This window comes from Phallusia mammillata, chromosome 8 (assembly GCF_965637545.1).
Source record: "Phallusia mammillata chromosome 8, kaPhaMamm4.hap1.1, whole genome shotgun sequence".
Lineage (NCBI taxonomy): Eukaryota > Metazoa > Chordata > Ascidiacea > Phlebobranchia > Ascidiidae > Phallusia > Phallusia mammillata.
In genome coordinates, this window is record NC_137259.1 from 628,872 (window position 1) to 655,764 (window position 26,893).

General features: G+C 38.8%; 3 protein-coding genes across 5 annotated transcripts; 1 reads left to right on the forward strand and 2 right to left on the reverse strand.

The window, feature by feature from the left end:
- Window positions 1–1,887: 1,887 nt before the first annotated feature.
- On the reverse strand, window positions 1,888–4,114 carry LOC145203691 (uncharacterized). The gene is made up of 3 exons (XM_080075961.1): window positions 4,053–4,114; window positions 3,425–3,630; window positions 1,888–2,976 (listed from the first exon to the last, which is right to left on the reverse strand). The coding sequence occupies exons 1-3, from the start codon at window positions 4,068–4,070 to the stop codon at window positions 2,862–2,864; spliced, it is 339 nt and encodes a 112-aa protein (XP_079932087.1). The 5' UTR covers window positions 4,071–4,114; the 3' UTR covers window positions 1,888–2,861.
- Window positions 4,115–4,132: 18 nt separating this feature from the next.
- On the reverse strand, window positions 4,133–17,995 carry LOC145203690 (syntaxin-binding protein 1-like). 2 transcript variants are annotated; one of them, XM_080075958.1, is made up of 15 exons: window positions 17,837–17,995; window positions 17,710–17,759; window positions 17,336–17,417; window positions 14,455–14,607; window positions 13,819–13,922; window positions 12,968–13,116; window positions 12,472–12,532; window positions 11,657–11,811; window positions 10,786–10,890; window positions 8,408–8,537; window positions 7,682–7,901; window positions 6,994–7,106; window positions 6,538–6,719; window positions 6,103–6,266; window positions 4,133–4,213 (listed from the first exon to the last, which is right to left on the reverse strand). In XM_080075958.1, exons 1-15 carry the CDS (start codon window positions 17,862–17,864, stop codon window positions 4,134–4,136), a joined length of 1,776 nt encoding a protein of 591 aa, XP_079932084.1. In that variant the 5' UTR covers window positions 17,865–17,995; the 3' UTR covers window position 4,133. The 2 variants fall into 2 exon arrangements, with proteins under 2 accessions (XP_079932084.1, XP_079932085.1); XM_080075959.1 differs by lacking the exon at window positions 4,133–4,213 and adding an exon at window positions 4,549–5,477.
- Window positions 17,996–18,614: 619 nt separating this feature from the next.
- On the forward strand, window positions 18,615–26,698 carry LOC145203689 (uncharacterized). 2 transcript variants are annotated; one of them, XM_080075957.1, is made up of 4 exons: window positions 18,615–19,450; window positions 19,516–25,972; window positions 26,053–26,131; window positions 26,197–26,698. In XM_080075957.1, the coding sequence occupies exon 2, from the start codon at window positions 19,833–19,835 to the stop codon at window positions 25,596–25,598; it is 5,766 nt and encodes a 1,921-aa protein (XP_079932083.1). In that variant the 5' UTR covers window positions 18,615–19,450; window positions 19,516–19,832; the 3' UTR covers window positions 25,599–25,972; window positions 26,053–26,131; window positions 26,197–26,698. The 2 variants fall into 2 exon arrangements, with proteins under 2 accessions (XP_079932083.1, XP_079932082.1); XM_080075956.1 differs by having other exon boundaries at window positions 18,615–19,291; window positions 19,372–19,450; window positions 19,516–26,131.
- The last annotated feature ends 195 nt before the right edge of the window (window positions 26,699–26,893 follow it).

A 26,893-nucleotide genomic window follows, 5' to 3' on the forward strand; every position in this document is an offset into this window, starting at 1 on the left:
TATTTCCGCCATCCATCTATCATGATGGAATAATTAAGCTCCTGAACTAATAACGCCGATTTGGTGACGGTCATGCTGTATTCCATTCTTGGGTATTAGGATTGAACAGTGAAAAAGCATTGAGCCAATACACGATATCAAATTTAGCGAGCTCTTCTGGCAATTGTATTTGTGTAGCGACGTTTCGACGTCCTATACAGGTCGTCTTCATTAGGGTAATACATGATAAGCTGCAGACAGTGTGTACTGTTCCAACCCACAAGGTCTCATCAGTACAGATGGTGACAAGATATTGGCCGTATTGTTTAGTATGGCCATCAAACAGCACGTACTGTAGCATGTTGGGAGAAACAGGGGATTAAACAGGTTTTATAACAACAGAACGCAAAACCTCACAAAAATGATTGTTTTTTTACACAGATTTTAAACATCCTATACCTCTTTACTACAATACGACTTGTAATGCAATGCATTTATGCGGCACTGTAGTGGGATTAAGGTACATTAAATCGGCGTAAAAGCGAACTCGCTAAAGGTGAATTCGTATTTTCTTTACGCTTGGCAGGCCAGCGACGTTTTGATTGATGCGTTATCATCGCTCACGATTGAAAAGTTGATCGCCCGAAAGTTTTTAAGCTTTTAACACTTTTTTCGGGTAGTTTGTTTTTCGGTAAACATTTGAGAAAATCTCACCTCCAACGAAAAACGGAATTGGTTGCAATTTGGTAGCAGCAACTGGTTTATTTTAACTTCATAGAGCTCTTCTGGCAATTCAATTTGGCAAAAAAAGTTGAAATTATGTCTGGCAGCAACAGCTTATATATTGACTTGTTTACAAAAACTTGTTTCCTAGTGATCAATCAAAGTAGAAATCACTTTGTGACACAAAAAATCTTTACTTTGTGACACAAACTTACTGGAACAATCACTAAACCATGAAACCTACTCTACGTTAAAACGCTATGGGGCGCAAAAAGTGGAAAGCACAGTCGGCGAATCATGACTAAACGCGCAATATACGTTGCTCTTATCTTATTGAATTGATTTTTTAGGTGAAAAAGCCCTACATTTTACTACAACTGTGGACAAAAAGTTTTCGAAAATCCCGGCACGTCAACTTAAATCCGATCAGCGGTCGTAAAAATACCCGGCGCCAACGATTTCAGTCAACTATGGAAAACTGGCTGCGTAGATTAAACCGCATTAAGTAGAAATATTTCTGATCGTTCTTGGTGGTGCCATTCAAGGTTACTCAAGGTCAAAGGCTTCCGCAGTTTATAACGTAACTGCAAATCTGTGGTTCGTGTACGTCTGTAAGTTATCGAATTGAAACAAATTACAAGGGAGATTTCGACCAGGGTCTGGTTTCAGAATTAAGGCCCGTTCACACCGGACGTAGCGTAGCGTAGCGAAGCGAAGTTGGGCGAAGTTGAGCGAAGTTGGGCGAAGTTGAGCGAAGTTGAGCGAAGGCTGCGTCCGGTGTGAACAGTCCCATTTAAATCCATTGTAGCGAAAGGTTCGCTCAACTTCGCCCAACTTCGCTTCGCTACGCTACGTCCGGTGTGAACGGGCCTTAAGGTGTAGAATGCTCGGGCTGAAAAAAAAACATTTTTACCACTGCTGAGTAATGCAATAGCTCCATCTAGCGGCTCACACAATAAAACGGAAGTTCGAAACTCAGACAAAAATCACTTTAACCTTCTTGTCGTTATTTAGTTGTTTTTTGAAACATCGTCTGATAAAAATATCAAGGTGTTGTTTAAATTAAATATATTGTTCATAAACTGTTAATTGTTGCGTAACAGGGCCGTTGGTTATGACGAAAGAATGCTCATTCAGTTGAAAACTTCGTCACAAAAAAATCTGGTTTTGAAATTCCCAACAAACTTTGATGATTACGTCATTTCTTGTTCACGTCATATGCACGTCACGTGGCACACTACGTCAGTAAATCACGTGATAAATAGAAATCAGTTGCAAGATAGATCAGCCGCACGAGGGCAGCAAGCTGATAGGTGGTAAAATACAATCAACTATAGTGGGATTAAAATTTTCTCTATATCTACGCGGGAAGCTAAAATGTCTTGTACAATAATAAAATCATGGATAATACTTGAAGCTGCGGTGGGATTCGAACCCACGACGCGATATTTGTTGTGTGCAGAAGTAACACGAGTTTTAAGCAGGAACACAACACTGGTTAGTTTGTTTTGTTTCACTAACGTGGAAAAGGTCTGATTGTTGTTTTGTTCGTATAAAGCGGGTTTCGTAACGAGCTTCGTGCAGTCAGCTGTTACATAAGAATCCCATTTTACCAGGATGTGAAGTTTTTATCAAGGAAAGATTTCAAACGACGACATGCTTGACTGCACAAAGCTCGCTGGGAACCCGCTTCATCATGTAAACGCGCTTGTATGGATTGTACAGAGTTAATCAACAACTGGAAGTTAATGTTAGATTTTTTTACAACAAATTAGTTGGTTTTGAAGCAAACACGACATACTGGGTTAGTTGTCATAGAAACGCGAAAACAATTGCGCAGTATGACGCCACACAGGTCTTTCAGGATGGACGATGACGTATTTACAAGTTGATCGGCGATTTAAGACAAACAAATAATTTTGACTTATTCAAAGTCGCGGTTGTTATGGCAGCGTAGTGGTTATGACGTCATACTTACGCAAGATACACGTCACAAAGTTTGATTGCTTGTTTGACGCACAAATATATCTGTAGGCATAAAAGAATCGCGCAAAGAGAAAAATAAACAACGAGGAAAAAAAACGAAATAATAAATTATACGGAAGTGCGTCATAATAAGGGTGGTGACGTCATAAGGGGAGCAATTATGACGTCACCATTCACTTGGTGCCACTGAAAGCTGGATTTTCCCGCCCTTCCACAGTCGGATGAGCGTGAGGAACAAGCCCGACCTTGTCACGTGACCTGCGGCCCGGTGACTTTGACCTTGAACGTCTGAAAACACAATGGGCGTAAAAAGAAACATGCCTTCAAACATTTCGACAAATGCTTATGCCATCATCAGAAGATGTGTTATATCAAACCTATTAAGCTACTGTGGCGCATTGTATTAAATGTTTTACCACTAATTTCTGCAAAAGTGCTTTGAGTGCGTAGTTTAACGGAACTATTAACGCAGGTTCCCAACCTTTTCGACGAATTCCTCACTTAACAAATCAAAACATGTTCATTCATCCCTAACATAGATGCTAAACCGTACTAAGATCAATTCAAATTGGGTTGTTTATAAACTTCACTGGTTATATTCCCAGCACTTTAAGTGTCTATTTGCAAATCACATGAAAGACTTGAGGTGAATTCCTCCCCCCATTGCTGGGAACCACTGATGTATTAATTTTTTCAGCATTGTTGCATCTCGACACAGACAATCCTTTCTCCTTACCTTCTCCTTCTCTGTCTTCCTGGTGACTCTGTATCTTCTAACTCAACATCAACAGAAGTTGGTGAGAGAGGTTGAGATGCCGACTCTACAGCTCCGTAGTTGTTCGATGCGCTGCGGAGTCGAGATGCACCATTGTTATTTCCATTGTTGTTGTTGTTCGAATTGGAAGAAGACTGAAGTTCAAGGTGTTCTGGGCTCTGCTGGGTCTGCGAATGTTTAGTAAAGTTCACACAAACGAATCCGGTTTATGGCAAATGCAGTTATAGCAGGGAACTGTGACCCTTTAAAGGTTGCATGCTATATTACTTGTTACGTCAGAATGGTAAAAACTTTGCGTCATAACAGATGTGTGTAAAAAAACTTGAATCAGCTAATTAGAATAGTGAAATTATAAAGCAAACAGTATTGTGCATGTAGGCTCAATTTTTATCACATCATAACAAAGTAACAAACAACATGTAAAAAAACAGTGTGCACTGTCTGCAGGTTATCGTTTATTGGCTCAATAACATGTAATAGTTTTTTTTTAAATACAACAGTACTTAAATATAAACTCGAAAATTGTTTCATGCTTGGTCAATAAGATTAATTAATTATTTCATGGTTTGAGAAACACTGGAAAAGTTACCTTTTTCTTTTTTGACATGGAAAGTCTTCTCAAGCTCCTCCTGAGAGCAGCAGGAATTCCAACTTTCAGTGGCTCTGATTGTCATTGCTCCTCGGATGCGGATTCGGTGAGATTCTCGAGATCCACCAGAAGATTGTTCGGATGCCAAGTGTGGGTGGATCCTGTGAAGTTGGAAAAAAAATAGAAAACATAATTACAAGTGAGGAAAATGAATTGAAAGCTCGAAAACTATAATTGAAAGCTACTTCTGGAAGTATTTAACTTAAAAGCTATTTTTAGACACGAAACAGAAAGTTTTCAAATATTTACAAGCATTTTTACTCACCTTATGTGCATAAAGACACTTAAAATATCATTGGCATCAACTTTTATGTTATTTTTGGTGTTTTGACAATCTATGCACATTCTATAATAACCACAGGGTTTTATGGGAATACAAATAAATTTTTCAAATTGAATTTATAAAAATTGGTAGATATATTTGAACACACATCAGTTTCACAGAATAAAAGTATCTTTATTGGTTTGCGAAAGCCAAAACTTCTGACTTTGCTAGACATAAATATAGACATATACCTCACACAAGTACAGGGCAGAATACAACAAGAAAAATCACACAGCTGTATGTTGATTAATATTGAGACAAACATGTTTGAAATGTACATGCAAAGTGGGTGTTGTTGGAAAGTGTTTAAGGAATGGTTGAAAGTTGTTGACAAAGTTTCAGATTGAACCACCAAACTTGGTCATGTTTCAAAACTGGATAAAAACCAATTTTTGTGCACTACATACATTGCATGAAGTATACATTCGGATGGGCGTATACTGTTTTCCTCACGAACATTATTTTTTTGGAAATTTTTCAGGTAAAAAAGTTTAGCATAAAATAAATAAAAAAATGACACCAAGCAAATTAAAACTTGTGGCTACAAAATTTGTTCACGTTTGAGCAAATATAATTTGGTGGCCTGCACTGGCAGTAAAGTACAAATTTCTACACAATTGCAACTTGTTTTTACAGTAATTGAAAGGAATGTTTTAAAAAGACGAATTTTCATGTATGTTTTCAACAATAAATGTTTTTTTCCTGTTTTAAACTATGTAGTTTTAATTTAACCCATTCAAATAAATAATTTTCTTTCTATTTCTTACACATTTTTTGGATATATAATGTACAGTGGTGCAAAGTTGTGCTACCATAATGTTTTTTGGATCAAACACAAATCAAAAGTGTCGGGTTTGAGTCATGGCTTTGCATCTACAACTGACCGAAACCATTGTATACAATTTAATTTTGTAAACTGGACAAGTTATCTTTTTCACAGTTGTGTTTTAAATTCGAATTTGGTCACTGAAAGTTGGTTGACCGAGTCAAGAGTTTTACATCGTCTAAAAATGCCGCCGGACTTGACAGTGAAGTTGAACCTGATGTATGAAGTGACACAGACACATATTCACACACAGTGAGATGGCAGGCACACAATACAACATTTATAAGTTTACATACGTCCACGTCGAATCCAGTGTGCAATTCCAGAGAGAGAGAGAGATAAAAATAATTGAATTAGTTTTTTTGTTGACTCACCTCAAATTATGCAAACAACTTGTATTTACATGACAGGGAATTGCTATTTAAAATCAATGAGCTGTAATGTTTGTTTACAAGGCGTGGTCGGTTCACCACAACTGGTCAAAACTTCGTGAAAACCTTACAATTGCCCTTTCACATTGTGGTTTATGTAATGATTTGCTATTTTTAAAGATTTATGGGACGTAATTAAAAACATAGCTGCCATTTTTTTCATTACAGACAATTCCAGTAGTGGATAATATACATACTGAATCTTTCAGTACACCTTAATCAGTTTGTACATGCAGGCATGAGGATGCCATACAACAGCAAAATGTTTTTTTCTTTACATTACATCGTATAACGAAAAACACAGACTGGTTTAAGCCTACTGAAATCTCCAGTTTAGTGTATAACATTGTGTAATTGTTTTTTAAAAACAATATTTGAAGAAAATTTAGTCAGTTGTGACAAACTTACCCATGAGCACTTCCCATTTGTCTCCCTTTGCAGCAAACTTGTTAGTAACCTCATAAGCGGTTCGAATTTCCGACCACGACATTCCACCGATGATGAAAATAATCAAACGTGGACCAGACTTGTAGTCCGATGTCCCCTTGCCTTTGTGCCAGTGATATCGTGCACTGTAATGTGGTTGTTGTTTGGTAAATCACAAATAAATACTTATCTATAATTTTTACTTAACAGAATGACATCAGGTGATTAAACAATGTTTAATGAGAAAATTTGTACAAACGGATTTTTTTATTGCAACAGAACCTTAGGTTAATTGTAGATTGGTTATTAGGCATTCACTTTTTAAAGGTATGGTATTCATAAACAATAACATGTTTAAATTCTCAATAAGTTTGAACACAAATTTTTAACACATTGCTTTTTCATGGAGTTCTTTACCTCCTGACAGCAGTACTTCCCGAACTGGCTCCACGACCCGATAGAAATGGGAATATTTTCTGATCGAGTTTATCCTCGATGGCCATTTCCATAACATCCTTAACCATTGGAGTCCAGCGTGAAAGTTGGTAAGTTGCTTCGTGTTCACGACGTTCAAACTTCGGACCGCTCCTCTTTCTTCCCTGCAAAGAAAATGTTTTTTTTTTTTTTAGGGATCAGATTTAACGGAATGTAAATCTTATTGAGACACCAGGCTTTCTCAAATATGATCATCAAAATATTAAATGAAGTTTCTTTTAAATACTGCATTTTTAATTTTGATTTTGAAAGGTGTATTTATCTAATTGTGGTTCTTAGTTAACAAAACATTGGTGTTTTACTTAGTATTGTCTTGCCTCACATGTTATGAGGGACCTCGGAAGTTAAAATACGTTTTGCCCAATCCCTACTACTTACATCGTTGTTGACAATGTTCACTCCGAGGTATTGCATGTTTCGGATTGAAGCTTCCTGGCTGGGTAGGATCTGTGCATGGTGGATCAACTTCTTCAGGTTGTCCTCAGGAATGCCTGATAAAAATCAACAAATGTTTCATTGATGGTCAAACTGGTGTGTGTTTAAGTTATAGCATGCTCAAAGAATAATTTTAAAATTCCTGGCCAATTTAATCAAAATATAAAAGAGAAACACAAGCCGACACATTTAAATCAGTTTTCAAAAGTATATTTTGTGCACTATATTGATAATGTATTTTTGAAATTTTGTGTGAAATTTGCTAAACTGTTTGATCTGCAGTAAAGCTTTTTCCCTAGAAACACAACAGTATCCAGCAATAAGCTCCAGTAATTTTACTGTTTCATGTGTAGTCAAATACAGCTGAAGTTTTGTCTCAAATTTCGTACTTTTTGGGCTGAATAACAAAAACCACCTTACACCTGAACTTTGTGTTTTAGAGGCCAGTGGGTTAATACAGGGTCAACCAAGGTTAAACTTTACATCAAATAGACAAAGTACCGACAACTATCTACTATGTGTGTAAATTTAAACAAGTTTAAGTGACCCTTGATCGAAACAGTTTTGCTTAGGGCAACAAAAACATATGAAAAACTACAGCAATTAGCTTGACGAAAAAAAGCAACCTCACCATTTTTGAGCACAATGTAGAGCAAGATGATTCTTATCTTGTCACTTGGTAGAACATTTTGGTCGAGTAGAAGTGGAACGACATTCTTCATCGGTTCCTTGATCGTGTTTCCCTTCGCGTCTGTTCCCATGGCTAAGTCCTGCTCAACTTTGCAAAGTTTGTCCACATTATCCGAATATTGCTTCATACAGTCCTCAGCCATGTGCAGATGTGTGGAATACTGCAAAGTAATTAAACAAAATCTAACGAGAGTTTAGCAATTAGCTTCGTGTTTTAACAGAATTCTCGATTGGGTTCAGCAAGGGTTTCAAATCCCACCAAAGGCTAGAAATTTTTCTAGCATATGCCTTGCTGTATGAAAATGTTTTGTGTCTGGCTGATTCAGTATCCTGTTTTTGAGGCCTGACTGAACAGTTGGGTTTAAGTTTTTTTTTTAAACAAACTCAAATGATTGCAAAAAAGGCAGTTGCTATCATTTTTTTACCATACAATTGGCTCATAGTGCAATAAAGAAAGGTTCCAAATACAAAAAAGGATGTTTGCGATCCACACCAAACATATTGTGACAACCACACCTTGTACACACATTTATTATGTTTACAAAATTAGAAAATTGGGGTAAACCACTGGGTAGTTCTGGGACAAACTTTGGGTGGAACAAAGTAACAATTTAGTTGTCCCTCCGGGAAAGAGGTTCCACAATTATTGTACCACTTTTAATCAAACCTTGCTCAGCTCTTTTTGATACTGTGGCATTTTCTTGAGCATGTTCGACAAATCTCTCATGGTTGTCTTCTCCTGACCACTGTCCATTCTCTTCTCTTTTGCAAAGTTCTTCAGATGTTTTGTCACCTCCCTGATAAAAAAGATACATGTAAATATCAGAGAGATAATCGAATTATTAGAGGCAATTAAATCTAATTAAAGCAAAATTGCTGAAGGATAAAAAATAAAGGGTCATTATTATTAGAGTTTGGCACATTGGTTATTCTGAAACTTGTGCTGTATTCTAGTTGTGTCATGCAGTGAGTCAAAACACTTGAAAACATGATATGTCATCCTGTCAACATTAACTAGGGCTGTGTAGCTTTGCTAGTATATCTTCCATCATATAAACATGTTGCGTATACACTACATAAACAACTAGAAGGGTGGCTTAGCACATATTGCCCTTGCATATACACTATAACCTATTTTAAAACATAAATATATTTCCTATGCTTATTTTGTATTGGGTCCCATATTAGCCATCGTCTTTTATAACTTTAGTCGTTTCTGCAGGCAAAAACTCATGGGTCCCCACACATGCAAAGTTGAAAATAATGCAATTCAAGAGATAACCATGAGAAAGTTTGGTGTTGTAAGGTAAAACACAGTGATCGGCACTGGGCTTAAATAATAATACTATGTAGAATACAAACTATAAAATTAGATTCACCCCAGATATTGTTTGAAGTATATATGTCCTATTTAATGTTTTAAAAACTGACCCATTTTAGGGGGCTGGTAGAGCAACTAATTGGGTTCGACACACAAACTAAAAAATATATAAAAACCACAATGACTCAATCAATAGTACTGCAAAATTTCAGCCAAATCCGCCAATGTTTAAAATTTCGACCACTAGAGGTGTTTTGAGCAACAACCGTTAATGTTTCTGACATCATAGGGCTGTTAACAAGCCCCTTACTGCCATGGCGCAAAAACGACCACCAAGCAACCCACCAATGAGCAACATACAACTGGTTGCCCTTGTAACACTATTGCTCCAAAGAAATCTTTCGTTTGTGGTGACCAGTAACATACAAATACGTTTTACACTTTAGGGGCTTGTGGGGTAAATGTTAGGACTACAAGGTTGAATGCAACAATCGACACCTATAAATGGCATACTATACAAGAAATCCAAATTTCAGCCAATTCTGACACTGTTTAAAAACTCACCCATTTTAGGGGGCTAGCGGGGTAAATACTGGGGTTATCAACAAAAACAAAGTGGGATGCACATCTACATAACTACATCTACCATCTGTGTAAATTTCAGCCAAATCCATCAAACATTTGATGGTAAAACGAGTCGGACAAACTTCGAGGTAAAAACACCCATTTTAGGGGGCGAGCGGGGTAAATACTGGGGTTATCAACAAAAACAAAGTGGGATGCACATCTACATAACTACATCTACCATCTGTATAAATTTCAGCCAAATCCATTAAACATTTGATGGAAAAACGAGTCGGACAAACTTCGGGGGAAAAATACCCATTTTAGGGGGCTAGCGGGGTAAATACTGGGGTTATCAACAAAAACAAAGTGGGATGCACATCTACATAACTACATCTACCATCTGTGTAAATTTCATGCAAATCCACCAAACATTTGATGGAAAAACGAGTCGGACAAACTTTGGGGAGAAAAAAAAATGAAAGAAAAACAAACAAAAAAAAAGAAATAAAAAAAAACAATTTGAGTAAAATCAACATGTGTCCCCTTCAGGGAAGGGGACCCATAATAAACTCGATCATAATTCCCAGTGTGCTTAAAGAACTGTATCATTGTTGGTCCATTGTTACAAGACAATACCCTAGATGGTAATCTATTGTAAGAAGAAATTTGCATGTGCTTAGAGAAGGCTTCTACATTACACCAGTTAAGCTAGTAAACCTAATCCCTGTAACCAAGTGTGGTAATGTTTTTGTAAACAACAGGGTGCAATAGAAAGGGGGGAACTTTTAAAAAAAAGGTTACAATTGCTCCCTACACATTGTTTTGTACCAAATAAATTTGAATATTGTAAGTTTGGGGATAGAGTAGGTAGCAAAATAATCTGGCTCAATGGTTTACGAACCAACATATCATGATTGGACAACAATTTGCCGCCAAAATTTCATGTTACTCTGTCTACAATATAGTTTCATAATGGACTGCTCACATGCTTATCACCAAAGTAATCCATTTAAACTTTAACTTAGCACTGATAAAAACAACATTTTAGTTTTACAGTATCCTTTTACAGAAGTCTTTTACAGTCTTTTACTAATCCACTGTGACCCACAGTTAAGAACTTGTTAGTTAGGCGATCTGTTAGTTTCCAGTTTACTTACTGAGATACAACAGCGATATGTTTGTGACGAAGTTGAACCCACAAATCATCATCTTCGTCCAGAAGCACTTCCTTCTCTGGCTGCCCACCTTGCTGGTTCTCATATCTACAAATTAGGTCAATGTAAGTGGAGATTGTAGTGTCAAAACATTCTACAGGAATAAGTATACATAACAGGGTGGTGACCGACGGATCTGTCTTCACTTACTAAATATACTAAGACAGAAAACTGATGCCCTCCAAATAGAGGAAATGAATATTTCTGTTTCGTAAATAAAAGATTACTAAGGCTTTGTCGGCAGCTGCTCTATTTGAGTAAATTTTGCATATTAGGTCAAGATATTTTAGTACACAATGTACTTGAAAACATAAGATGTTTTTTGCTGCCACACAATCATGTAGTTCATGCACCATATGTTGAGTTCATTGTCTGATAGCTGTTGATGAAAGTTTTATGCTTTGCAAACAATGACAAGCAGCATTTTAAAAATTGAGCATGACTGGTATAGTTCTTGTTGTTCAATAGATGTGGTGTTGCAAAAACTAGAAGAAATGCTGGTATGACTTGAAAATTTAAAATCGTATCTGTACATATGAAATATTTATTGATATGTAACATACACTACAAACAAAACAACCATAAGCATATACGTGTTATAAAACCTGGGATGACATTTCACCAAGCAATAAAGTAATGTTAAAAGTTAGATATATGAAACTTCCAGGCCAAAGTATGCAGCTTTTCCCAGCTTCTGTCTGTTACAGTTCATTAAGATCATAGTTCTGTTAATCAACACATTTTTGTGGGTTTTTAGCTAGGTGATGCTAACAGTTTCAGTTACGAGCAACAATTGGAACATTATATAACTAACTTGTAGACATCGTTAGCAATCGGCAGAAGATCTTGAACCATGGCTTGATATGTGAGTTCGTGAAGTAGAACCGACACTGGATCGAAACCACGATCGAGAATTATCAGTTGTGAGCGTGACTTGTCCGGTCCTTCACCCATTGTTGGATTGTCGGCCTGGCAAAAAATTGGATGGCAGTCAGCATGTGAAACTGCTGTGTTTCACAAAAAGCAGTTACTTCCTTTTTATCAGCCTGCACATATAGCAAGCACCACAATTTCTTGCCCAGAACATAACAAAATACAGACAACCACAAACTTATTAAAGCATTGGCCTTGATACATGTTTAAAAGTTTATTTGTGTTTCATTCCCTTGGATAGTATCCAATACATAAGATTAAAATTTGATTGGCGTTAAACGTTTTTCCCGGGTTTCATATCAAGTTGCACAAGTTGCACAAGTTGCACAAGTTGCACAAGTTGCAAAACGTACAAAGGCTGGCCATTTGTGTGTCAGGGAAACTAATCATGCAGCCTAAAGCACACTGCCTGCTGAATTATTAAAGATCTTATTCAAGACATCATCAGCAACAGATGAATTCAAAATGAGGCAAGTCTAAACCTTTGTAAACTTTTCAGTTTCCTCATTGAAACATTGGTTTACTTCTATCACACAATGTGTGCAGAGTCCTAATTGCACACAAAACCAAATAAATACAAAATGACATATAATATAGTAGCCCTTGGACAGAAAAGCTTTTTGCCCTGAGAAAACCACACAAAATCTTGAAAAGTACAAGTGCAAATTTAGACAGGGCATATTTATATCAAATCACCTTGAAAGCGTCTAACTTGCTTTGCAGAAGTTGTGACAAAATCATAGATCTCTCTCCTTCCCTGAAAACAGAGAAGTCATCAGGTTACTGGTGGACATGGCAAGCCGGTTTATTTCATGGCCAACAATATTTGGCAAAATTGCATGAGCATATTCTTGAACATAATACAATGATTAAAGATACTTTAGTTTTTATGATCGCTTCTGTGGGTGGTTTGTAATTAAACACTACTCAAAGCAGTCATGTAATATTAAACTGAGACACTTCACCTAAGTAAGAACACAGTTTTTGGCATTTTATGATGATGACAATGGAGAAGCGAGGGACATAAACCAAGCATTGCATTATATTATGTTAGTTTTTAGTGACTTTGAAGTTTATGCTCAAATCATAAATAAGCAGCGACAAAAAGCCTGTGAAGCAAGGCTCGCTAAAACTTTTTACCTGTAACTAATGCAACTATCCATAAGTTCAAAAATGGAAAAAATGTTCTTACTGTCTGTATCTGATGGAGGGGTATTCCCCTAGCACGGCACACAGAGTGGACAGCTGTTCGGCCACTCGTTCCAGAGTTTTGTCGTGTTTGGTGGAATGGTTTGGACTGTAAATGTGCTCGAACGAATCAGGACAATCCAGGGTGAAAACCTAGCAAGAAAAATATTCATAAATATTTCAACATCATAAAACAATACTAAGGTGAAACAGATCAACCAATACATTGCTAACATGAGGCTTTTGCATATGTTTTGTCTTGAAAAACATTGTATATTGGTAATATTAAGAAGTTTTTTTTAACAGATTATTTAACAACTCAAAATTTTTAACATCACAAAACAATGCCAATGTGAAACAGATATATTGCTGATGAACATGACTTTTCTAAATATCATTTGTCATTTAAAACAGCAAACATGTTATATCTGCAGGTAATATTAAGATAAATACAACAGTTAATTACTGTTAGCCCCAAACTGTTTGTTTAAATTATTACACAAAAGACATTTACAAGAAAAATGAGATAAAGATATTCCAGCTTTCTAGGATAGCAGGTTGTGTTGGTTAAGACATTTAATGGATCATAGAAAACATTTTACAGTTAAGTTTGAATTAGTAACTGACAAAAACAACTCAAAAAATTTAAATGGAGTCATTTATTTCCTAAACTTAACAAATAAAACCAGTCCACTGCAAACTACAATCATCCAAAAAAGCCTAAGTTTTAATGTGTACATGTCAACAATAACATAAATTGTTGACACAATGACATGTTTTCACAGTGGTATGCACTGTGTGAAATATGTCACAGGCCAACACACAGTTACTAAACCACACTGCCATGCCACTAACCTGTGACTCATACGGAAGAAAAGCAATATTAACTTCCTTCAGCGTTTTGATGAATTTCGATATTGGTGATTGGCAAATTTGCTTGAAAAGTGGATCCGGACAAGCTGAATAATAAACATGGTGGTAAATTGAGTAAACTCTGCTTTATGGCAATCATTGCATAAACTAAAGGGATGATTTTAATAGGTTATGTGTTTAGTAACAAACCATCTTTCAACAAAACAAATTCGGTTGTTATTGCTTTCTAGTACAGCCTAACCCCAACAAAGTTTATTAAAATGTTTAAGGACTGAAAGCAGTATATCAAAATAATGTACACAGTTTATGCATGGGACTGTTTTGTTTATTATTAACCACCTAAGGAGATTATTAGTTGACATAACTTCCTGAAAAAGAGTTTTTCAATTTCAGACATTCCATGACACAAAATCTAAGCTAACAAACAACTATTGAGTTCTTCAATGTTGTCCATTTATTTACTAGTTTTATCAACAAAACTGTTATCAAACTTGCCATTAAACAGCACAAAACATGGTTGTCTTGTAACTGAAGACTTTCAGTGAAAGTTAAGCGGCATCACTTCCCAGTGTCCCTAATTTTTCCAACTTAAAAACAAAAACATTTTTCCAAGCTTACAGTCAGTGAAGAAAATGTGGACATATTTGTATTTTCTTTCATCATCTGGAAAATCGTCAATCATTTTGTCAACCGAATCCTTGCATGGTGTGATGAAATAAACAACCTCAAATGTTGGCATTGGTTGTCGAGACTTGTTCAAGTCCTCAACCACTGTAACAAACAATTAAAACAGTCAAAAATGTGCAATATAAAGTACATATACAATAAAAGCAAATTCCTTGTCCATACTTGAATGAAGAAGCCAATAAAACAACTAGAAAAGTGGCTTTCTGATATACTTCCATTTTATATATTCTATACAATATTTACCAATTTACTACACTGTACACAATTTTATCTACATACATGATTGTTTTTGCAAGCAAAAACGAATGGGTCCCCACACGCGTGTTTATGCGGATTTACGGTAAACCTATATGTGGCGGTTATTTTTATATTCTTAAGGACAAAGCATAAACTTAACTTTAAAAGTTCTTTTCCATATTCTTTTAGCATCATTATTGTCATATAATTACAAAAAATCGGTGAAAAAAGAACGGGGAAAATACATTCAATTTAATCTCTTGCTTTGACCTTGATATTGTGGTTCAAGTTCAGTTTTTAAACACAAATTTTCCTAGAAAGCCTTAACTGTTGTATTAGAGTTAGACACTATATAAAAAAAAGTCGTTTGCTACAAAGGTATACATATAACAACTTGTTTTTCACTTAACTTTGTTTCGCAAAAACGACTGTTTAATGACCTTTTGACACTTTTTTTTAATAGCATGCAGTCCTTAGTGTTCAACAATACCGTTGGGCCTAATTTATACATGACTTAAGTACTGATTTTTGAATTGATTTGTCAAAAATAAAGAAGATACGTTATGACGAAAAATCCGTAACAGTGTTGTAATGCCTACAAGTTGACCTTTAGTGACCCATGGTTATGAGACGGCCAAGCTGACAACGAGAATTTAAAGACCATTTATCGCGGCGTTCTAAAAAGTTGTTTATTAAATTTCATATTTATGTTGATCAACGATGTTTTGCCTGACATAAACGAAACCGAAGTACGTTTATCGAGTTCGAATTACGTCTTAGGTGTAAAACCTGCGCCAAAACTGAAAATGAGCGTGATAACTCAATAAAACGACACAGCATTGCTGCACAAAAAAACAGCTGATTACTAATCACCGAAACGACTGTCTCGTAAAACGTCTGTCCAGACGTCAAGCTGAGCACTCCCGCCTTAATCGTAAACCAGTGAATTCCTCCCTTGGGACTTATATCTGACTGATAGCGTACACATATTGTGGGTTGTAAAGGTAACTGGCAAAATTTTAAATACTAAACGAATATCCTGCTTAAACAATTGTTAACTTTTTCAAATTTTTCTGCACCATAGGGCATGTATTTCTGCCTTAAAACTAAAACCGTTTATTTCGGGGTTTAAAGGGTAAAAAATGGGTGAATCCGAAAAAAAGACACAAAATTCTTTAAAAAACTTTACATTGCACCAAACAACAAAGCATGAAACCCCAAGATGCTGTACTTTAGTCAGTACAGCCGTTTCAAAAATTTTACGTTTTGGGGGCCTGTGGGTGAACCGCTGGGTCAATCGGGGTCAAACTTCAGGAGGATCAAATTTGGATTAATAACTAACATCTCTGTAAATTTGAATAAATTTGGAGCACTCTTTCTTGACCAAACGCGTCTCACAAGCCAGCGTTAGACAGAAAAAAGAAAAAAAAAATACGGACAAAAACAATATGTGCCACCTTCAGGGAAGGGGACCCATAATAAACTAGGGTTGGCAAGCCGGTCAATTGACCTGTCAAATTCAGGCAATTGCTGGTCAAATACCCAACCCTACAATAAACACAGAAAGTGCAGGAAAATTATAAAATGTATGAAATTTATATGTTCCAAAAGGTTTTTACATGTAATTTATTATAATTAGAATAGACAAATAGCAACGATTCAGTATCACATGTGCACATGCATTAAAACATAGGCTCCTGGTAAATAATAAAATTATGCTATGGTTGTTATACTTTTAAGTATGATTATTATAAAGTTTGAATATGTATGTACTTGATCAATAATACTGGTCATAAGTATGTATGTAGTAAAACAAATTTCATTGTGCAGTACTAATGGTAAGTAGTAGAAAGGACTTAAGCAATATTTGCATATTGGCAATCTAATTGTGACTGTTAAACAACCGAGCCTGATTGCATTGGTTCAAGTGATGTAGGAAAGCCATTAGAGCACAATGCACAAATTCGTTATTGATTTTTCTCGATGTGCTTTCAACTGAGAAGCGAAGTATAAGGACAGATGCTGGACTGCCCCAATGCTATGCCTTACAATGCACAATAAAGATCTGTCACATTCATGAATTATTTATTTCAAAAAGTCAAACACTTCATGTATTTCTCTCCTGTACAATCAATATGGGCAGAAGTTTTAATGTTTGGATCCAGTAACACAGTTTGATTTTATCACATTAATTCAACATTTGACAACTTTAAATGAAATGACAATTTGAATTTTAGGCACAAGAAAAATTATTTCCTATTTTTTTAGTTTATACCCCTGTTGTGACATTTTCTAATAAACAACTGACCTTAAAAATCAAACACGCGCCTCGAACTTAGTTTATTTTCCAATATAATGACCAGCTTTATATATATACCTAACACACATGCCAAGGACGTGACAATTATTCTATCATATTCAACTTTTTATTTCAAATATACCATAAGTGTTTGCACTGATAAATGCCATTGGAATTAAAAAATGCCACCTATGTTGAAACAGTAAAACAATCAAGCTGCTACTCTTCAATGGATAATAAAATGCATGTGGAAAGTCACATTTCTGTTGCACTCACATGTTATTCCTTCATCAATGATATCCTTCATCTTGCAGCATGATGAAATAATTCTTACGCTAAGACGATCCAATACCAAAATCTGAAATGAGTGTAACAGATGTAAACTTGCATAGTATGATAAGTAAAAATGAAATACCAAACTCCAGATAACACGAGTAATAATTTCCCCAATGCAACCCAACAGTTTTATTCTTTAACCACAATCTACATTATAATATAAACTTGGCAGTCACAAGTATTTGCTGAAAATTGTTAGCTAAAAATATCTCCATCAGTGGTTATAGTAGATTCACACAATTAGCTAGTATTCATGTATAATTTAAACACAAAAAATACAAGGTCATTTTTACAGACATGACAACAAAACTTACCTTCCATTTAGCCTTGTTATTTGCTTGTTTTATGACATCCTCCATAATCCCTGAAAAGGTAAAATACAAGTCTTGTCAACAGTAAAACAGACACAAAAATATCACTTAAATTCCATTCTTTACTCACTTTCCCCGATAAGTGCCTTTAACGCCATGTTGATCAGCTTTTGTTTACAGATATAATAATCTTGCTTTAATGCAGTTGTAAATCCAAATGACTGAAAACAGACTCAAAACATTTCTCACACAAAACTGACAGTCTAAAAATAGTGAACACAAACTGGTTAAATCAACAGTTTAGTAAAAAGGATTTCGAAACTTAAAATTCATTTACCAAACTTGAAATTCATTTACATTTATAAATGAAGCATAGACTAAAAAATTACAACAGCGGTTTATACCCAAATATATCGGTAAGCGAAATAAACTTAACCCAACTCGACTAAACCTCTGCGAAATGACTGACATAAAAGTATAGCACGAAAGAATAAAACAAACGCAGCCACGTATAGTAACTTAATTATCGAGTAACGCGTATTGTACCCATGCTACTTTATACAATATTTCAAACGTTGCAGCTTAAACCTTTTACAAGAATCCACTTAACATCTGAATTCTGAAACGGAACAAAAAGCGAATTTTCTTTAAACTCGACAGCTTCGTCAATAAGAATAAAACTTTATTGATCCGGTTTCGCTTGGCTGCCTTTCAGTAATACGTCACGGGGCTAAAAATAGCCACTCAAGCGTTGAAATTGGTTTGTGGTTTAATATTTTTATGCAGAACTTTTCATGTCATAGTTTTATCGTTAATCAATACATATAACTGATTCGAATACATGTTGAATTCTAATGTTAAAGTTCATACATTGTCAGAAAGTTTGCATCCAGAAAATCACCAAACAACTAATCTTATACTCTTTTCGGATGGCCTTTGTTACAATATAATTATTTTTCATGGTATCACGCTGTTCTTGCGCCTTTCGCTTGTTGCTTGCATTCGTCATTCATTGCTCTGAAGAAGTCCTACCGTTCTGGTGGACGAAACGTCAGCGAAAATACAAGTTATGGATAGAAACAACTAGTATTTTTGTTTAACATTAACACCAGTTGAACGACATTTTTGTTAAGTATGCAACCTGATGGACGAAAACGCCTGTACAGCATTTTCTATTATCAGAAGAGATTATAATGAAGCGAGTCTACCAGCGGTCAGAAGGTATGTCAAGGCAGTCGATATCGGTACCATCAAAAAAGAATATGGCCACATCAGATTTGGATAGACTACATTACGAACTTAGTGTTACATCTCCACGTTCAGTTACGCATGATTAACTTGTCTCATTATTCCCCTGCTATGACGTTACAATCGCCATGTGCGTAACAGTAAAATTAGAAGGCCTTTGTCTGTATGTTGCAATGATTAGTTCATTTTACTGTACAACGTGGTCGAGTAAGGTGATTTATTACTGCATTAAGTAAATTCGTTTGTGTTGCATTTTTAGAGACGAATAAGGCTAAATTAAATATTGTGACGACTGACTAATTAATCTTCAAGTGAAGGCTGTTTACCGTGATTGTCGGTGAGTGTTTAATTCGATTTGTGACCTAAATTAATTCATGGCTTTATGTGTGACTTATGGCATGCTGTATTTTCCTATAGTGCTTGCAGCGATTGTTTCATCGTCTTGCAACTGTTGATACGTGTACTGTACCTGTTGACCTGTGTCGCAAAATAGTTGGTAAGTTAGTCATTGGCATTTTTTGTGCGTTGGCATATGTCAATGTGTTTCGTTTTCTTGTTTAGAAAACCGTTCCCGTCTCCGATCGTTCTTAACCCTGTTTCTGTCCGTTCCTGATTGTGTACGACGTTGTGGTTGTTGCCGCTGTTGTCGCTGTGGATTATTACACGAGATTCGGGAAGTGTGATTGTGTGGGAAAGGGCGGGGCGTGTTTCAACGTGACAAACCCCTTTGTGAGGCTCAGCCTTGCAGGTCGGCCGTTCAGAGTCTACATAAAGAAGTTTTCAACTACTGCTCGTTGAAAAGGAAGTTTCGACTGTCGCTGATTGAGGGAAGCTTTCTACTCTTCCTTATTGGAAAGAAGCTGTTGCTTGGTTAAAAAATGAATTCCGACACGATTGAAGAAGATAAGGGTGAACAGCTCATCAAATTGCAACGTTTATTGCAAGAATCCTACACCCAAACGGAACGTTTAATGGTCAGTCCCAATAACTTAGTTTCTGTACATACATCGGTGCGAATTATACATGAAAGGTACCGACTTCTTGTGGAGCATATTACTTTAAATTCACCTGAAAATGAAGACCTTGTCAAGGATTTGTTAAAGCGATACGCTGAGGAGAAGACGGAGTTTGATAGCAGGGTTGCTGAATGGATCGAAAAGGCCCAGCCTGCTACGTCCCCACCGCCACAAGTTGGTTCAAAAAAGTCGGTTAAAAGTTGCACTTCTAGTTGCCCTACTTCTGCAAGTACGAGTTCCAGTGTTCGTAGAACTGAAGCACGAATTAAGCTTGAGATGGCTCGCACAAAGCTTCGTCAGGCCAAGGAGAGACAGGACGAAGAGAATGAGGAGAACGAACGAAGAAAGAAGCTGCTTGATGACGAACGCAAGTTGCGTGATGAAGAACGCAAGTTGCGTGATGAAGAACAGAAGTTGCGTGAGTCAGAGCGCCGATTGACAGCCGACGCAGAAATTCGCGAGGTACAACGTCAAGCCGAACTAGCCGAAATCGAAGCTCGCGGATGGGAAGGTAAATTCGAAGCGGAATTCGTTTATCCGTCAACCGTAGAGAGGCCTTTTGTGCAAACGGTCACCGAATGTCCAAAACTCGCACCGCGCTGTGATAGGCAGGAGCTGCCTAAAGTAAGTCATCAGCCTCCTATCTACGCTACTCCGCAATACGATTGTCAAAATAGGAATAATCCCACAGTAGCGCAGGAACCTCGTTACAGCTCAGATGAGCGTTTTCTACCGCGTCCGAAGATAATGTCATTTAACGGCGATCCAATGGAATACTGGACGTTCATTCGCAACTTTGAAGCGCACGTTGCCACTAAAGTTCACTCTGACGATTTGCGGTTGGTTTATCTGCTGCAACATTGTGATGACAAAGTGCGACCTAAAATTGATCACTTGACGAAAAGGCCAGTCGAGGGTTATCGACAGGCACGTCAAAAGCTATTTCATGAGTACGGACAGCCGCACATTATCGCAAATGCCTGTGAGCAGCATTTGAAGAAGAGTCCTCGCTTGAAAGGAGATCAACCGGAACGACTAATGCAGTTTGCAGATCTGCTGGAAAAATGTCTCACTACACTGGAGGATATCGATGAATATGCCGGTCTTAATTCACTTGACACCATGCTGCAGCTCATTGACAAGTTGCCCTATCGCTTGCAGGAAAAATGGATAGAGCGATCAGTCGAAGTTCTACATCGCACTAATCGTGAAGCCGGGTTTAGCCACTTTGTTCAGTTTGTTTCGGAGCGTGCTGAGGTGGAAAATTCCCTCTACGGAAGTAGGATCATGGGATATAGGCGCGACAAGGATCCTGGTCCACCGATGAGAAAGCCAAGAGCGTCTGCGTACGTTGTGAACCCAGTAGAAGTTCGACAGCGTACGGCAGAGAGGCCGACTACTTCCGCTACGTGTCCGTTCTGTGGTAAGGCTCACGATTTGTCCAGGTGCTTTGAGTTCAAACGTAAAACGTACTCCGAACGTGTGGAATTTGTCAGTCGTAAGAGATTGTGCTTCAGATGCCTTACTCCAGGTCACCGTGTTAGACGATGTAAAGCGAGAACTGCCTGCGAAGAAAACGACTGTTCGAGTCACTATCACCACACATTGCTGCATAGGCCTGCTCCAGCCGCAAAGCCAGAGTCACCAGCGACACCGGTTGAACCACAAAAGGTCGCTTCATGTTCAGTAGCAACGCCCGGCGAATGCGGTTACGACGACGTGTATCAGTGTGTCGTACCGGTTGAGGTAAAATACGAAGGCCGGAAGGTTTTAACTTACGCATTTTTGGATATCGGTTCTACCGGAACCTTCTGTAACCAAAGGTTGATTGAAGCCCTGGGCATGAAAGGTGAGACTAAGGAGATTGTTTTACAAACACTGACAGATGAAGCCAAAGAGCATACGGCAGTTTCAGTGAGTTTCTATGTTTCTCCAGTAGGTGGCGGAGATGATATATTTCTCCATAAAGTAATAACCGTTGGTGAAATCCCCGTTCGTCCTAATCCGATTCTTAGCAAAGAAGCATTAAGGGGTGCCCCACATTTACGTGACTTGGATTTTCCCTTAATAGAGAAAGGAACTGTAACATTGCTGATTGGTCTGGATAATCCAGACGCATTGTTCATTGAGGAGATGCGTCGTGGTCCAAAAGGGAAACCGTTTGCTGTCAAGACACCTTTTGGATGGACATTATTTGGCCCTTCACTCCTTCCGTGTGCATCATCGAGGTATCAGGTAAACTTCGTGAAGTCTAGAGACAGCTCTTTACAGAAGCAAATCTCTAGTCTGTGGGAGACAGATTTTGGGAACGAAACTGCTGTTCTAGATTTCCCCACGTCGCGCGAAGACAGAATGACGTATGGTATCATGCAAAAGAACGTGAAAATGGTGGAAGGTCACTATGAGCTGCCGTTGCCGTGGAGAGAAAGCTCAGCTTGTTTGCCAGATAACAAGCCAATGGCCGAAAGACGGCTGACGTACTTGAAGCGACGCCTGGAGAAGGATCACTCACTGAAGGGAAAGTACGTGAGCACAATGCAGTCCTACCTCGAGAAAGGGTACGCAAGAGAGATACCTCGAGAAGAAATCGAATCGGTTGATGGTGTTTGCTGGTATTTACCGCACCATCCTGTACTTCATCCCCGTAAGCCAGACAAGGTTCGTGTAGTTTTTGATTGCGCTGCAAAGCACAAGGGCGTTTCCCTCAATGATGTGCTGATGCAGGGTCCGGATCTCGTAAACAGTTTGGTGGGTGTTTTGACTCGATTTCGCAAAGAGCGGTACGCTTTGGTGGCCGATATAGAATCGATGTTCCACCAGATTCGTGTTACCCCTAAGGACAGGGATGCCTTGCGATTTCTGTGGTGGCCAGGAGGGGATTTGACAAATCAACCAACAGCGCATCAAATGACTGTGCACCTGTTCGGGGCGACTTCATCCCCTAGTTGCGCGAGTTTTTGCTTGAAGCAAACAGCCTTAGATTTTGGTCAAGATTTCAATGGACAAGTGTCTTCGGTCGTCCGAAGAAATTTTTACGTGGACGACTGCCTGACTGCGGTTGCATCTACAGAGGAGGGAATTCAAATGACCAAAGAGATTTCAGATTTGTTGTCACGTGGAGGATTCCACTTGACAAAATGGCTCAGTAATAACCAGAAGATCCTGTCAAAAATTCCTGAAGAAGAGAGGTCAAAGGCAGTGCGGAACAAAAGCTTGAGTGATGACGTTACAGAGAGAGTGCTTGGTGTCCACTGGAACGTGCATGACGATACGTTTGGATTTAAGGTCAACCTTCCTGAAACGACAAAGACTCGAAGAGGAATACTTTCTGCATTGAGTTCGCTGTACGACCCTCTTGGATTCGTTGCACCGTGCACGCTTGGAGCCAAATTGTTACTCCAGGGTCTGTGCAAACGTGGAGTTGGCTGGGATGACTGCATTTTGGAAGCGGAAGCAACACAGTGGAGAGAATGGCTTGGGCGTTTACCGAAGCTTCATGACCTGTGTCTTCCTCGTTGTTTTAAGCCCGATGATTTCGGCGATGTGCAAAGTTGGGAGTTGCACCACTTTGCAGATGCTTCCTCCGTGGCCTACGGAGCTGTGTGTTATCTGAGGATAGTCGACGTTGGTTCGCGTGTTTACTGCGTGTTTCTTGTTGGCAAGTGTCGACTAGCGCCGCTGAAAACAGTGTCAATTCCTCGACTGGAACTGACAGCGGCAGTTCTATCCGTGAAGCTAGATGAAATGATGCGACGAGAGCTTGGCTTGCCAGTGCATCGGTCTGTGTTTTGGACAGACTCCACTGCCGTCCTACAGAGCATCAGGAATTCGAAGAAGAGATTCCCTACGTTCGTTGCTAATCGAATTGCAAAGATTGAAAGGCAAAGCGATCCTTCAAGCTGGAGACATGTTCCTTCAAAGCTCAATCCGGCGGACGAGGCGTCACGTGGTTTGACGTCAGAGGCGTTAGTGACGACTGGCCGCTGGTTGCGTGGTCCACAGTTTTTGTTGGAGTCTGAGGATCACTGGCCCGTGAGTCCGATTGTTTTACCCGATTTACCTGCTGAGTTCAGTCCCGTAAAAAAGCAGGAAGTCTCCATACATATGGTTGTAGAGAAGCAGACCATTGTTGAGAGGATCATCCATCGGTACTCTTCGTTGCATCGTTTGAAAAAGAGTATCGCATGGCTGTTACGATATAAGAATTTTTTACTGTCGCGTGTTCGGCGTGACAAAGCTGTGGTGGATAATCGTGGATCATTGTCCGTTGAAGAATTAAATGCTGCCGAACTGGAGTTGATTAAATATGTGCAGCGAAAGCATTTCAGCCCTGAGCTTGCTGCGTTGGAGAAGGGATCTCTTTCCAAGACCTCTGTGAAACGTCACATGTTCAAACTAAATCCGATGGTTGTTAACTCCGTGCTTCGAGTTGGTGGTCGACTAGAAAAGGCTTTCATTCCGTACGATGCCAAACATCCGATTCTGCTACCACATTCGTGTCATTTTACTGACTTGGTTATCGAGAGACATCATCGTGTTGTCGGACATTCTGGGATGGGCCACACTTGGTCGTCGCTGCGCCAAAGGTTTTGGATACTTAAAGGTGGAGTAGCCGTGCGTCGAGTGATCGGGAATTGCCTGTTCTGCAAAAGACGAAATGCTTCTGCTGGAGTACAGAGGATGGCAGACCTTCCTTCAGCAAGATTGCATCCGGACGAGCCCCCGTTTTCACACGTAGGGGTTGATTATTTCGGTCCCTTTCCAGTTAAGCAGGGACGGAGCATAGTGAAACGGTATGGCGCAGTGTTTACCTGCCTATCAATTCGAGCTGTCCATATCGAAGTTGCCCACAGCCTATCTACAGACTCGTTCATCGACGCGCTTCGTCGTTTCATTGGTCGGCGTGGGAATCCTGAAAATATATATTCCGACAATGGGACGAACTTTGTCGGTGCAGAACGAATACTGAGAGAATCACTGCAGTCTTGGAACCAAGTACACATTGAGGAGTACCTGAAACAAAGCGGAATTCGTTGGTCGTTCAATCCCCCGACAGCCAGTCATATGGGAGGTGCGTGGGAACGAATGGTGCGCTCCATCCGGCGAATTCTGACGTCTCTGATGACACAGCAAGTTGTTTCCGACGAAACATTGTCAACGCTTTTTGTTGAGGTTGAGTCAATACTCAACTCGCGTCCTCTTATTCCTGTCACCTTTGATCCCCGAGATGATGAACCGATCACACCCAATCATCTCCTGCTCATGAGATGCAACTCGAATTTGCCTCCTGGCTTGTTCGACAAAAAGGACTGTTACGTGCGGCGCCGTTGGGCGCAAGTGCAGTACTTGGCGAATCAATTTTGGATCCGCTGGGTTCGCGAATATCTACCGAACATCATTTCCAGGCAGAAGTGGTTCCAGAAGAGGAGAGATCTCCAGATCAACGATGTGGTTCTCGTCGTGGATGATTCACAGCCGCGCTCCAAGTGGTTGATGGGTCGCGTTGCGGATACATTTCCCGATAAAACGGGAACTGTACGCTCGGTGCTTGTGCAAACGCGATACAATCGTGTCAAACGACCGATTGCAAAACTTTGCTTGATTGTCGCCGCTGAAAGTGATGCTTAGTGTGCTGTTTTGTTTATTGAATTTCGTTGAACGTTCGATGTTTGTTTGTGTGTGAAATGTATTTACCCGGGTCATACATTTAGGTGGGGGTATGTTACATCTCCACGTTCAGTTACGCATGATTAACTTGTCTCATTATTCCCCTGCTATGACGTTACAATCGCCATGTGCGTAACAGTAAAATTAGAAGGCCTTTGTCTGTATGTTGCAATGATTAGTTCATTTTACTGTACAACGTGGTCGAGTAAGGTGATTTATTACTGCATTAAGTAAATTCGTTTGTGTTGCATTTTTAGAGACGAATAAGGCTAAATTAAATATTGTGACGACTGACTAATTAATCTTCAAGTGAAGGCTGTTTACCGTGATTGTCGGTGAGTGTTTAATTCGATTTGTGACCTAAATTAATTCATGGCTTTATGTGTGACTTATGGCATGCTGTATTTTCCTATAGTGCTTGCAGCGATTGTTTCATCGTCTTGCAACTGTTGATACGTGTACTGTACCTGTTGACCTGTGTCGCAAAATAGTTGGTAAGTTAGTCATTGGCATTTTTTGTGCGTTGGCATATGTCAATGTGTTTCGTTTTCTTGTTTAGAAAACCGTTCCCGTCTCCGATCGTTCTTAACCCTGTTTCTGTCCGTTCCTGATTGTGTACGACGTTGTGGTTGTTGCCGCTGTTGTCGCTGTGGATTATTACACGAGATTCGGGAAGTGTGATTGTGTGGGAAAGGGCGGGGCGTGTTTCAACGTGACAAACCCCTTTGTGAGGCTCAGCCTTGCAGGTCGGCCGTTCAGAGTCTACACTTAGGCTCAATCGCTCCTAGGGGACAGCTCGATGCACCAACGGTTTGAAAAGGAATCCACCCAAGACGCCCGACCAATCCATCAAATTTCGGACATTAGTGCCGCTTCATCGTCTGGCAACGGACGCTACTCTTTTCGGATGGCCTTTGTTATAATATAATTATTTTTCATGGTATCACGCTGTTCTTGTGCCTTTCGCTTGTTGCTTGCATTCGTCATTCATTACTCTGAAGAAGTCCTACCGTTCTGGTGGACGAAACGTCAGCGAAAATACAAGTTATGGATAGAAACAACTAGTATTTTTGTTTAACATTAACACCAGTTGAACGACATTTTTGTTAACTAATCTTATTCTAACAACGTAGACCAAGAAGTGTACAACTTTTTCACTTTTGACAGCCGCTTCTCCGGTTCTTATTTAACCAACGGCCGCCAGTGTGCCCATGGTTAATGTTTGTAAATCACAGTACCGTATTTACTCGATTGTA